At 41.3% G+C, this 14,143-nt stretch overlaps 1 protein-coding gene across 2 annotated transcripts in view; it reads right to left on the bottom strand.

Annotated features, from left to right (window-relative positions):
* RDX (radixin) overlaps positions 1–13,008 on the bottom strand; it is a 36,497-nt gene extending 23,489 nt beyond the window's left edge. The window contains exons 1-2 of one of the 2 annotated variants that reach the window (XM_041487146.1): positions 12,878–13,008; positions 3,716–3,787 (exon numbers count right to left, since the gene is read on the bottom strand). In XM_041487146.1, the coding sequence (XP_041343080.1) occupies positions 3,716–3,727 (12 nt within the window). In that variant the 5' untranslated portion in view covers positions 3,728–3,787; positions 12,878–13,008. Of the gene's footprint in view, positions 1–3,715; positions 3,791–11,913; positions 12,143–12,877 lie in introns of those variants that run through there. The other variant, XM_041487145.1, reaches the window with a different exon arrangement.
* Positions 13,009–14,143: the final 1,135 nt, after the last annotated feature.

The following is a 14,143-nucleotide window of genomic DNA, read 5'->3' as shown; positions in this document are numbered from 1 at the left end:
CAACCACCTTACATAAATTAGTTTGATCTTGCAAATATTAGAATTTTAAACCACAATATTATTCCAGAATTTGTTATTTAATCCTTCTGAATACGCCGTATCATAAAATGTTGAATAAACCTAAAAAATCCTTTTTAGTCTCAGTAACTTTGATATCTGTCTGTTATTCCCTAGTGTAATGCTTGCTTTCTTTCATGCATTGCAGTCTCGTACAAAAGTACTGAAAATTATCACCAAAAGCAGATGATAATTTAACTCCTTCCACACCCTATAAATACAGTATTTCAGTCAATTAAATCTAATCTTCTTAGCGTATGAAATGATTAACAGTTATGTAACCCATGATGTCTAATTTTAGCTTCTATGTTTCTATTTTCAGTGCAGATCTGTGAGAATGCCACACAGCTGAGAAACATTTTGTATCTATTCTTTTAGGAAGAAAGCACTGAAAATAAGAGTCAACAAATATTCTGTTCTCCCACAAGCTGAGAACTAAGCATACTGAGAACAGCACTTGCAACAGCTCAAATTTTGATTACAGCAGCAAAGATGTAATTAAACAAAGAAGCCATCAGTTTTATTCAGAGGGATCACAACATGCTACATGAAACTAAAATTCACACTGCTAGGCAGAACTGAGAATATTAAGCCTCTTTTAAAAACAACCTATTTGGTTGTGAAATCAGAGTAGATGCTGAGTAACAGTTGAAAAACTGGAAAGCCACTTTGTCACAAACCCAGGCAAAGTGAAGGAACAGACTTTCTACTGAAGCAATCAAAAATGAAAATGTTTCAATTATGTATACTTTTCAGTCACATATTACCTCAGTATCCCAGGACAATATATAAAGTTGCTTTTACCTTTTCAAAACAGACTCTTCACCCAAACTATTTAACCTACTAGCCTCTAAGAGAGAAAATCTGAAACACATGACCTTTTACTGCCATGTAAAAGAATCATTCACAGTGGCATGAATCTTATTTCAGACTGAGACTTCCAAGAAAAATGAAAGATGTTTGCTATACAATTCCAATACACTAAGGCTTTCCACTGGTCATCATTTACTTTGTCTGGAATACTATGTAACTTTTCAATGTGAAACAAAAAAAAAAGTTAAACCAAAACCAATTTAATTGCCTTCTCTGTGGTTCAGTGGGTACTGATTTCATTTAAATTGATCTATGGCTTATTTATTTGTTATTTTCTCAACAAAAATTAATCCCATAAACCCATGAAGAATTTATAGTTGTACTACATAGGTTTACATATTTACAAGACTACCAGACTTTTCTGAAAACAATCAATTGGATCATCACAGCAGAGTCTGAAAAAAGAAAACCTAAATAGGTCGCAGTAATACAGAAGAGATAAAATAACACTGTCAAAAATCTCACCACTTATGTTAACTGGGTTTTCTTAGCTCTTCCCCATGATTATTTCATTAGTTTTCAGGTTAAATGATTTCCAGCAATAAAGCTACAGAACCCTGTCTTAATGCAACAGCTGTCAAAAAAAAGCAACAAGGAGTTAAAGCATAAATAGTTTCTGGACTAGAAGTACTTTTGGTTATTGTGGATTGTCCATAAAGACAGCTCCCAAGAGCTCCAGTAAATACCCATAGCAAGAGACCTCCTACTGTCCAGTACTATCAAATCTGAGCAGAACAGCAAGAGTCTTCAAAGAACAACGTCGGATTCATTAAACATAACCATGGCTAGGCTCTTACAGTCTCCAAAGAAGAAAGAAGGGGGGGGGAAAAAAGAAGAGGGGGAAGGAAGAGAGCGCCACAGCCATCTGTCATTTAAGAAGCAACCAGAACAAAATCTGAGGTTTGATTTTTATAGGTAATACTACTGAAGTAGCAAGTGTGCTACTTCTTCATTCACTGATTACCAACTATAATTACAGCAACCTGCAGTTTACAGGAAGACACTGAGAAATGTAATCAATTTCATTTATAATGGCTCCTTTTGCTTGTCTTCCTTCTGGGATTTCACATGCACCTACATCATCAAGAGACACATGAACTCTTTATAAAAAGTCCCTTATAAAAGAAAAATATTATCTTTGGCACAAGGCCAGCTTCTTTGCCAAGATCTGGTAGCTAATATCCAGTATTAGGGTGGATTGTGCACTCTTTCAACACCCCTGCAATCTCAGTTCTAAGGATATTGCTTTCCTCGTGAACAACCCTAAAATTCTTATTTCCTTCAATTTTCTCTGGTCCTTAAAATAGAAAGAACCCTGCCTGCCTAAATTTCATGGTTCCAATCCCAGAATTTAAAAAAGAAGTTACCTCACCCAGGCTTTTTTTTTTTCCTAGTCATGACCTCTGTGGCTCCATGGGTCTCCCGCTGCATGGAGCTGATGGCCTCAGAAACTGCATGAGCTCACCATGACTTTTTGCCTCATTCTTAAAACACAGTTTTCCAAAGCTGAGAAGCTCCACCAAAGGCAGTACTCAATTCTCATAGCCAGCACTCAAACAGGTCAGAAAACAGTACACTGCTAATTCATTTTCCTGCCCTTTATAGTGCAGCTTTCTCTCACCAATGAGCAGGATACAGACAGCTACTTCCAGCTGGAGAAAGTGCCAAGATACTGCCCCTAATCCACTGGCAGGAAAAGAAGAAATTACAGAAACAAGGTATGACCAGTTGGTCATCAGACCAACTGCAAAGCTCAGAAAGAACTTCGAGTCCTTAGTCCCATGCTCACATTGTTCATCAAGCTTAACCAGTTCCAAATACACAAAACTGATTATTTACATGGGTAATTTCTTATTAATAGCAAAAACCTTTTCTGTATCTACATATCAGGATGTATGTGTATACACATGCACATAGACACATTTATTCTTAGCAATAGACCTGCCCTGCTCCTAATCTGCTACCAAAATGAAACATCAGTAAACAAAGAAAGCCCAAAGGTTATTACATAAACCAACCCAGTTGAGTAGAAATAATCTGACAATTCAGTTCCCTTTGTGAGTGCTTTTCTCACTGGATGCAAGTGGAAGAGACAAGCAAAAGTCATTTAACACATGGCAGATTAAATCCTAAGGTAGCAATATAACATTAACAGAAAAAGAATCAACCTACTGAATAATTATCTCCTCAAAGACTTCTAGAATTATTACCAAAACAGAAGATGGAGATCTTTTTTTTCCCCCTGGGTAGTAAGAGGATGAACCCTTATCTTAGCTGAAAGGGGAGAAACAGGAGAGCACAAACTCTACTTATTTCCTCCATTCAAACTTACTTTTTATGTGATACCCTCTACCATGGTAAAACTACTAACTTAGTGCAGACACTTTACACGTGTTCTGTCTTCCCCTGCCAAATCCTGCAGCAAACCCTTCCACCCATTCCCACAGATACTGAGTCAGGCTCAAATTTTGCCTTCAGTAACTACTGTCAGTCAGCTCATCGCAAAGTCAACAATTCCTGAAAAGTCACTCCTTCTGCCAGCCAAATGGGCTTCAAGTACTGCTCCCATTTCCAATTGTCCTCCATGCAATTTGCAGTACCAAGCTTTCTTGATCTTTCTTTCCACATGTTGGTACTAAACTGTCTCAACTTCAATTGTACATGATCAAATCTTATGAAATCTAGAAAGAGCAGAGTTAAAATAACTGGAACAGTTATAAGATTATCTCTCTAAAATGTAAAAAAACCTTCCTAGATTTTAGATGAATATAAATCTGCTACTTACTGGTTTCGGCATTTTTCCTGTTTTCTGTAGTCTCCTGTCCAATTAAATCTTCCAAAAACTGTTTGCCCCCTTCTGCCAAAAAAAAAATTAAAAGGGTTGTTTTTAAATTAATCAATAATCACAGTAAATAGTATAAATAGTATAAAAATTCCTATACAAGTATGCAAGTGCTCTACATGTACAAAATACACTTCTCAATAGGTGACATATAGAAAGACCAACTAATTTAGCCAGAGTCAGAATCTACAGGTCTCTAAGCAGTAACATCCTTCCTACTTTCTGTAGAACATTTATGCAGTAATGTTACAATAAAGAGACAACAGTTCCCCAAGTGCTAAAATTCTTTTAAAGGTTCTGTTATCATACATCATCGACTATTAAAAACCTCTAACATTATTTATAAGAAACATCATGAAGACAAAAATCCCACTCTAATAATTTTCAAGCATCAAAACTTTTATTTCCTGCCTATAAAATAATTTCTTTCTCTCAGCAAAGGAATTACAGTAATTTTTCCCAAATGAAAAGAAATGCAAATACACCAACGGAAAAAAAAGGAAGAAATTCTGCTGTACTTAAAATAACATTGATTTTTTTTCCTTTTAAGCAGAAGGCTATAAGTTATATCTATGTGGTGATGAAAGTATTCACTATTGTTTTGTATTCCAAAAAAAGTTTTTACATCTTGAAAACATATGCTTGCAAAGTTATTGGGAGATATCATCCTACCTCCTCCTTTTCAACTCCTTCTAACTTAGAGCAAGCAGCTAGTCACCTTCCTGCACACATTTACAGTAATGACTTCCACAAATCAGACTGTTGCTGGTTTGCAAGGAGCATCAAAGACTGCATTGTCTTCAAAAATAATATTAACTGGAATTACACTTATACTAAAAAAAATGACTGTGACATGCTAGTGTCAGAATAATATGAGATTTCATTATTATAACCCCACAGCTGCAAGAGATGAATAAAATCTTCAGAAGTGCTTAAAAGAAAGCAAGAGAAAAACAGAATACTTGAGAGCAATCCAGTTATGAAAAACAAGCTTTTGTATAACTGATCTTTCATTCATAAAGAAAGATGAAAAAATAAAGTATTTTTACCAAAAAAATTACAGAAGAAAATTTTCCTTGCTTCTTGGCAATAAAAATACAGTAAATATTAGAAACATTTGCACAGCAATTTAAGGTGCACTAGCACTTTATTCTTTATTTCTTCTTCTAATCTGTAGAGATACGTTTGAAAACAGACTAAAAAAAAAAACAGGTAAAGGATGAAAACAGAATTTAAGAAGCATAATTGTTGTTGGCTGGTAAAGAAAACAAATGTAAAGACTAAAGATTACAGAAACAGAGATCTAACAGCATAATTCAGATACGAAACAAAACTGTGTTTAATGAACAATCAGCCTGAAAGCATTAAAACACTATCTTGCAGTTGCATTCACTATGATATAACTAATCCAGCCCAACTCTAAAGGTATAATAATACTCTGCTTGCCTAGCATAAAGACAATTACATCCCATTAGATTTTTTTTAATTACATAAGATACTCTAGAGAACTGGACAGTATCAGTCATGTCCCAAATGCAGGCTCACTGCCTGATGTGCAGTGCCAATTTACGCACTGAGCCAAGGCATTTCCATTTCTTTATTCTGATCTGCTCAGAGCAGGGAGCTGGGTGGGAACCCACCGAAGGCTGGCACCCCAATCATCCAAATTTCACACCTTTCATACATTTTAGCAAGCAAAGCAGTCACGTTTTATTGGCTACAGGTCACATGGCTCTCTTCTTGATCAACATTCTACCTTCTACTGGTTCAGTGATTCTCTCACTTCTCCTGCCAATCACGCCACATGCTCAGCCATTGCTCTCTGGAGTCGTGGGCCCAGGGAATCAGCGGGCCCGGAGCTGTAGTCACAGTCACCTCCTGCCAGAATTACATTTTCTCCACTTGGAGCTGATTCAACACAGTTGCTGAGTTGGCTTTGTTTCTTTCTTCCATATCTTGGAAGTTCTGACAAATGTCCTTGTGGCTCGTGAATTCTGCATTCCCTGTGCCCACTATCAATGAAATATCCTTCTTCCAAACTTTGCTAACTTTCCCCGGGTCTGAGATGGTTGAAGAATGTCAAGCCCCAAACCTTAACAAGGCAATTCTACTGACAAGTCATTTATCTTTCTAACAACTGGACATCAGCAGTAAGACTACTGTTCTACGATACTGTTAACTATATCCTTGAACATTATGAATGCTCTTTTCCTCTATTCCTCTCCCCTGCTTTTAACCACAAGAGCTTCCTAGGGAGGAAGAAAAAAAATGGCTTTTGATAAAAATTCAACTATATGTTTCCCTTTCAGAGAAGAGACTGCCTCCTCTTCTCCCTTCTTTCCCTAATGTACACCTTGGAAAAATTCAAGAGAATAACAGAAAGCAAAACAAGCTTGGCTCTAATATCTGCTAACAGTTAGGAGGATTCCAAGCTGTAGTAATCCCTGCCCTCACCTCTGACAGCAAAGGCTCAGTGCTTGAAAAACTGAAGGCAGATTGAAGCCCTAGAGTTACACTCAGTTAATTAAGGATGCAAAAGCTAAATTAGATTCTCATCCACCATTTTGTAAGCGTGCCAACTCAACAGTACCGAAAGGAACAGAAAGTAGCACAGCTACCTTCCTGTGCCTTTAGTTACACGGCACTGAAAAGAAGGGGTACGGTAAGATGACTGATAAGGGAGTCCAGTCTCCAGGAGAGCAATGACAGCACATGGCACAGGACCAAGAGCTGTGTTATCAAATGATTCCTTTCTGAGGTCTTTCTAAGAGACAACGCATCTAGCAATTTCTGCAATGACTGTCATATCCTCACACACTTTATCACCACAAATTCATTCATAAACATGTCCCAGATTTTTGCTTTGGGATTTACTCAAACATTTTGCTATAATACTACCAACAAACCATAAATTATTTATTTGAAAACTTACTTTAATACCTGAAGATAACTTTTAAAATCAGAAACATTACTACAGAGTTTTACAGGTTAATCCTATGCCATCAAAGCACAATTGGGAGACATGCTTTTGCATGCAAGAGAACAAAGTTATCAGCAAAAAGTAAGAATGCTCTTAAGTAAAACTCAATAAAAATTAAGTTTCCCTGTTAGTTCCACAGATCTCATGGACCTGAGAAATTATCATAGCATATGAGCAACAGGAAAAAAAAAATTAAAATCTATGCAAAACAAACATCATCCCATGTATTTTTTGTTGAAGTGTCTGCTTGCAGTATCTTTCACAAATGTAAAAAAAAAAATCTATAATTTCTTTTTAAAAAATTTAGCCAAATATAAATTTATAGTCAACTATGCTGAACCTATTTTCATTGTTTTCATTTTATATATAATACAAAAAAACCAACCTGTGCCAGTCTTACTGTGTCAGCCTGAATATGCTTACATATTCAAAATATTGTGCAATTTTGAAACAGTACATTCACACGAATGCTTTGTAATTATTATATTTATATACAAATCAAGAAGTTCACAGATCTTAAAACTGCAAACATTGACATCAAATAAGCACTGAATAAAAACAGAAAATCACCCTATCTTTCCCAATCATTGGCACCAGCTAACATTAAAAACAAAACAAACATGAGGGAAACATTGGGCCAAAAGAAACCAAAAACTGCAGCCAGACAAAATATCGTGTATCTCCACTGTTATTACTGGAGTGGCAGTTCACTTTTGCTACTAATGCCAGTTCAGAAAAATTTGTATTTAGCAGATGCAAAATTCTTAACTTTGAAGCAACTAATTACTTACACTTACTTTAATCTTAACACTCATGGGAAATGGCATAGCAAATAGTTGGGGGGGGGGGGGGGGGGGGAAAGATCCCAGTCAACTGGGATTGGGAATGTTATTCCTTTTGATTCCTGCATTCTGAAACCAGCTTGTGACCTACAAGGCATAAAGGCTCATCACTTCAGCATTTAAAATCCTAAAGGTCCCTCTTCCAAGTCAGCATTAACAAGGCTGTGACTTTGCTGACTTCCTACTGCTACAACACTCCGGACATTCAGAAGCGTATGCAGTAATCTGGACTCTGGACCAAAACAACAAAAGTATCAGCAGGCTCCACATCACAAACAGATAAAAAATCATCCAGAACATCAAGAACTCTCTTGAAGTGAAAAGCTGTGATTTCAATTACAGTAGTTTCACTACAAGGCAGTTGAGATTTTTAAGTCAGTATCATCCAAGTTTCAAGTTATGCCACAGAAAGCAACAAATAAAGCAATTGTTGAAAGACGACAATGAAAGCTTTCTTCAGAAAATGATGGTGCATAAAATGCCTGATGCCAAAATTCTGTCAAATAATTTATGCAGCAGCTGTTTTCAAAAGAAACATTCATACACACAGCCATGGGTCTAGGTCAGGTGAGGATGGGATAGCAGGCAGAAAGCTCGAGCAGGATGCTCGGCTGGTAGAGAAGCAACACTCAAAAGCAGGATCCCTGTCTAATAGCTTAGGGCCTTCTCTCAGAAGCAGTCCCTCCAGCAGCATCACTCCTAAGCTTGAGCAAGAGGTTTACCATCTGTTTCCCTAAATACAGATAGATGTCAGGGACCACAGAGCTTTACCCACAGCAATATAATTCACTCATTTATTACCAGAAACTTATTTAAAAATAATACACTTTTTCTTTTCAAAGTCTTATCTCATTCCACTTTTTGTGGTACCTAAGTTTTAGATCTTTGCGGGGGAAGCAATAGGCAACTCACAGGCCATTGGACCTGACTAACTGGTCTCAGATTTCTACAAAAATGTCTCTACTCCAAAGCAGTCTGTAAATGTCTGCAGGGCAATCATCTTTCACACTAACAGCTCCCTAATGACACACTTGCTGCAATCCAATAAAGAAGTTCATTTGCCACAGACTTTACTTCTGCATAAATCTTTTTCAGACGGACAGAGCGACCGCCTACACAGTTGTCTGCAATATAAGCAAACCAGGGCGGGAACTAAAACAAGACATTTATCTCACCAAAAACAAAACAAAAAAACAAAAAAAAAAAAAAACCCAACCAAAAACCCAACCCTGAACTGTACACCCAATATGCAAAAATTGACATTTGACCAGTGCTAGACATCACATGCAGAGTTTTACATGCTAACTTTTTTTATATACTGTATCCTTCCCTTCTTAAAACCACCATTTCCCCCAACCCACCCTTCTCTGAAACACCTGAAATAGGCTTGCTGTGTCTGAAAAAAACAGCAATAGAACTAGTACAGATTATGTATTCAACGTATCTATAGGAAAATACATTTTGAAGAGTTAAGTATTTCTTTTAAACTGGACTTCCTACGAACTTCAGAAGTAAAATGAAAACCTGGCAATTGCCAACACAGTATTCAATTAAAAGCAACTTCATACCAGTCAAAGAATATTGGTGCACTACTTGCAGTTTTGCCAGTTTATTAACTGGTATGTTTTAGGCGTGCTACATGATTTACATACACTTAATATTTATTGAGTTTAGTAACCTTAACTTCAAACACCCGCAAATGCACTACAGGAAATAATTCAAAGATTCTGAAGAGTCCGACAATGATAGAACGGCCAATCTTACCATTGGATGCACCATCAAAAATGGAAATCATGAATATAAACTGATAGAAGTACTGTTGCTTCCAAGTGTAATAATCCTGTCTCTAAACATACAGTTAGCAAAGAAGTAGGACATGTACCCAGAATTTTGGGTATATCTCATATTAAAGGCAAGTATGGTATTTTCTGAATGATGCTGTTAAATCTCTGTTTAGTTTAACAACTAGTTCCATAAAATAAAGGAAACCTATGAACTGGCCACTCATCATTCTCCATATAAACTAGCTAGAGTTCTTAAACTGCAATGTACTAGTGTGAAGATTAACTGCTGTTTTGGGCCAATGTAATATTTATTTTTCTTTGTACTACACGACTTGAAGGTTTCACTTCACGGAGTGATTAATAAATAGCTAAAGCAGAAAGGAAAAAAGAACCATTTTTTATATTCAAAGTACAGCTAAGTATTAGCCTATTGGTACAGTTAGCCAATGGCAGTTCTTCAGTGTTGAAATGAAAGAGTTTACCTAGGCTCCTTCAGCTCTGGAGTAAACTTGCTGAGCATGCAGGATACACTGGATGCTGCTTTAATGGATCAGTATCTTTCCACAATCAGTTCTTTCTCCAGAAGTTTGTATAAAGCTTTGTTTACATTTACAAACTTGAAAATCCTCCCTTTCCTCTACTCCCACAGACTTCTAAAGCAATATGAAGCGATAGGACGGCTTTGATGTATTTAACACATCCAACAGAAAGATGTCATGCCTACAACAACTTTCCTCTTCACCTCTGGCAACAGAGGCAGCCCTTCTCAAAAAGCGGAGCGAGGCTGCTGAAGAAGAAAGGCCGTTCACCTATCCTGGCAAAGCCTAAAGGAACGCTGCCAGGAACAGCCTTCTCACGTCATAACATCTACATGTCTTACCCTCCTGGTTTCGCAGCTTGTAGGTGGATCTAAATCCTCACTCTCTTTACAGCTTTACCCAATTTTCTGTGAAACAACCTTTTGCTGGCAGTACTATTACCATAGCCCTGCAATGGCAGAAACAGCCAGAGCAGAACTCTTTTTGTCATCTCCACACACACTTTCACCCCTTTTCTTTGAGTCAGCACTCAACAAAAACTCTCTGGACAGCTCCAGACATGTCACACCATGTCATTTTTTCATGCATTTTCTAAAGATGTTTTGCTTTTGCTCTCCAGTTTCCCAACCTAGTAGAACAACTGTGTCACTTCAGTACAAAGCTTGGAAATATGCCACTGCTTTGCAATTGCCATTTGCTGGGAGTCTGCTTATCTGGGAACATTGCACTGACTCGCAGTTTATTTTTCTCACAGTCCCTCATGCTAAATCAATAGATCAATAGAGGCAAGTCTTTTAATCCAACAGTTCCAACTTGTGCCATCTTCAGTGATTAAAAAACAACTTCATTGCAGTAGCCATAATGTTACTGTACACCAACTCCACATCTTCCCTGGGAGCACAGGTTGCCCAGCAGCGCTGTGCCAACGCAGCCCGAGCTGACAGCAACAACCGCATCTCCACAATCCTCTCCACGTGTGAGGCGCTGCGCAGGCACACGCATCCCCAAAAATGCTCCCGCGGCACAGACAGGGCGACAGGCACCTCCGATGGAAACAAACCAGGGCCACATGCAGCGATAGATCTGAAGGCTGACACGAACCAGCCACAGAGACTGAACTACTTAAAACTCAGAAAATGCCACTCCCGTAACTCAGTTTGAAAAATGGAATCTTTTTAAAGTCTGTACTAGAAAGAGGAACACGAAATACTTGTCTAGGGTGTTACACAGACTGGAAAAGACAGCTTAAGAGCACCTTACAACCAAAGTGATTAGTTGTGTTGGCATGGAGTCCAAAGAGGGTTTTTTTTTTCGTGTTCAGATTAACAAACTGACAAAAGACAAGTGAATTCCACAAAGTTGAAACTAAAACCCCTTATCTGCGCTAAACTTTAAGCGACAAGGTTAATTACCAATGCCCACGACTTGTACAAAACATTAATCCATTCAAAAAAACAATGCACAAAGGCTCATTCAGGGCCGCTGCGCCCATTACGTCGGTCAGTACTTAAGGACTCTTAAAAACGCGCATTTGTCGAAAACAATAGACAGCAACAGATGCTCCACAGCACTTGTTTATGAAGTAATTCCTTATTATTCTCCCACACCGCCGCACTCAGCTGGCCCGACCCGACTGCCACATGTCTACTACGGTGTAACCTCCCGAGCCGCGCCGCTCGGGGACATGAATAATGCAGCGCAGGCTGCGCGGGCACGCCGGGGCGCGCTCCCGGGGCCCCCCGACACAGCGGGGCGAGCCGGGGCTCGGCGAGCCGGGTCCCGGTCCCGGGCGGAGGCGGTGTCCCGCACACGAGCGGCGCGGTGCCGCGCTCCCGCCGCCGCAACAAGTCGCCCGGTGCCCCCCGCCCACCGAGGGCTGCGGGCGGGCTCACAACCGGGGTTGCCGCCCCCGCGCTGCCCTCCCCGGGGCCCCACCGGCAGCCGCCCGCGCACCCCTCGCCTCAGCGCCCCCGCCTCAGCGCCCCCCTTTCTTTTTTTTCTCCGCTCCCTCCGCGGCTCCGAGCCGAGGGGGCGACGAGCCCGCGGGGCAGGGTGCTCGGGGCGGTGTGTCCTCCCCGCCGCCCCCTCGCAGCGGGGCAGGAGGCGCTGCGAGGCCGCCCCGCGCTGCTCGCCGGGGATGCGGCGCGGAGCGCGGCGGGCGCTGTGACAGCTCCGCAATATGGCGGCCGGCGCCGCCGTTCGGATTTTCCCCCCTATCAGATGTGGCTCCTGCGCGCGCACTGCGCACGCGCGGCGCGGGCGGGCATGCGCGGCGCGAAGCCGCTGCCCGGAGGGGCGCGGGGGCGGCGGTCGCGAGGGGCTCCCGTGAGGGACGGGGACGGCCCGGGGAGCGCGGCTCCCGGCGGGGGTGGGGGCACGGAGCTCCCGTGAGGGGATGGCGGCGAGCGCTCGCCTTATGAGACGGAGGGCCTTCCGTACGGAGTTGCGCGCCCCTCCGCGCGCTCCGGCGGAGCCGGTGCTCGGGGACCCCGCGCAGCCCACCCGAGCGCAGCCCTGCCCGTGTCGTGGGGGCCTGTGGCAGCTGCTCCAGCGGCGGAGCTGCCCTCCAGGAAACCCCTGCTCGCTGGAGTGAGGAGGGGATGAGCAGAAGCAGCTCTCCCGTTAGCGCGGGCGAGCGGGAAAGGACAATCTCAAAAAAGGCTTGAGCCAGGGAGGGGGAGTTGGCGGCGTGGTTTGTTGTTTTTTTTTTGTTTTTTTCCCCGCTAGGCATAGTGCCGCCTCTTTGGCAGGCGTGTGCTCCGGGGCGCGGTGGGAGGCCGCGTGCCTCCCCTGATAGGGTGGCTCGGAGCGGGCGATGCCACCAGCCCCGGGGTGCGGCGGGCAGGAGCGGGGTGAGCGGTGAGCCAGGGGCTGGGAAGGGTCGAGCTGTGGTGGCTCGTGAGAACAGGGATGCCTTCAGGGAAAGAGCGTGGAATGCAGTCTGAGTGGAGAGCACTGACCTCTTCCTCTCCATATCATCGCAGCGATGGGCGTTCTCTCTTTTCATCACTCAGTCGTGTGAAACAGTCACGCTGGTGGATGGGATCGCACCTTTTTTTTCTTTTTTCTTTCTTTTTTTTTTTTTTTTTTTTTTTCATACAGTCACAATGGGAATGTAGAAGAAATAGCAGTGAGGAGAATCCTTCTGAAGGACAGAGAGGTTGAGGCAATCCCAGCCCCCACTGTGCTTTCTCAGTTTATTTTTGTTTGCAAGGAAGTGAAGGTGCTCCCGGAGCTCAGTGGCAGCCCAAGCAGGGAGGCCAAACAGCAAAGCTCGGTGCAAAGGGATCCACTCGAGCTACCAGCTCTGAGTCATGCAGCTGCTATTAATACACCTCACCCTCTGGCTGTCTGATAAAGAGAAGTTGGGGGAAGAACTGTGAGGAATTTTCAATTAAAAGCTGCTTCAAAAAGAATTAAAAGAACATTCATTTTCAAAAAGAATAAAAAAGAACATTAAAGAACATTCTGATAAGGTAAATGACAACATAATACAAACTATTATAAAATTAATTATTAATATAAGGTTGAACATAATTACTTTTTCGGGAAACATTAAGTTTAATTTGTGATATTTTTATGCATTTTTTGTATATTTCAAACCGGCATTTATCTTAAGTCATCATCACAGAATCTGAACATTTCAGTTTATGAAAGGTATGTTCAATTTCCTCACATGGGTTAAATTTCATTTCCAGCTTTGTTTGTGCCGTTTTGCTCCAAGGGAGAAGTGAAGGTGGCCAATTCCTTCTTGTCTCTGTTCTTCATTGTGAAGAACATCCTGGTGTGAAACGGTATTTTGCAGCACATTAAACTTCTAAGGCATCTTGCAGTGTCTGCAGATACACAGTTTCACGGACCAGCCACCCTTAGTGTGCATTGTACTGTTCCCCGTTCAGATGGCCTTTACCTGCAGGTCAGAGCAAGGGAAATGAAACAAACAAACAAAATGCAGAAAAACAAACCCTGTTTCATTCAGCCACTTAAATAAATTGGCTATGATTCACTGGAGTGCACAGATAAAATGTGTTTACTTTAGCTGACCGAATTAAAGGCTTGCTTTCTTCTCAAATAGTCCGTTCTGAACGGGCTCAAATGTAGGATTATTGCACTAGGGCTCGGTTTCATTGCTGGCGTTGATAGCCTGTGGAAGCCAGTTCCTTTCAGTTTGTGCATTATCACTGCAGGACATGCTTTATCTCTTATCCTGTTACATGAAGAATATT

The sequence above is a fragment of the Pyrgilauda ruficollis genome, unplaced genomic scaffold (assembly GCF_017590135.1).
Source record: "Pyrgilauda ruficollis isolate IOZ18807 unplaced genomic scaffold, ASM1759013v1 scaffold8, whole genome shotgun sequence".
NCBI lineage: Eukaryota > Metazoa > Chordata > Aves > Passeriformes > Passeridae > Pyrgilauda > Pyrgilauda ruficollis.
The sequence above is the reverse complement of the archived record's forward strand: the minus strand, read 5'-3'. Positions and strand labels throughout refer to the sequence as shown.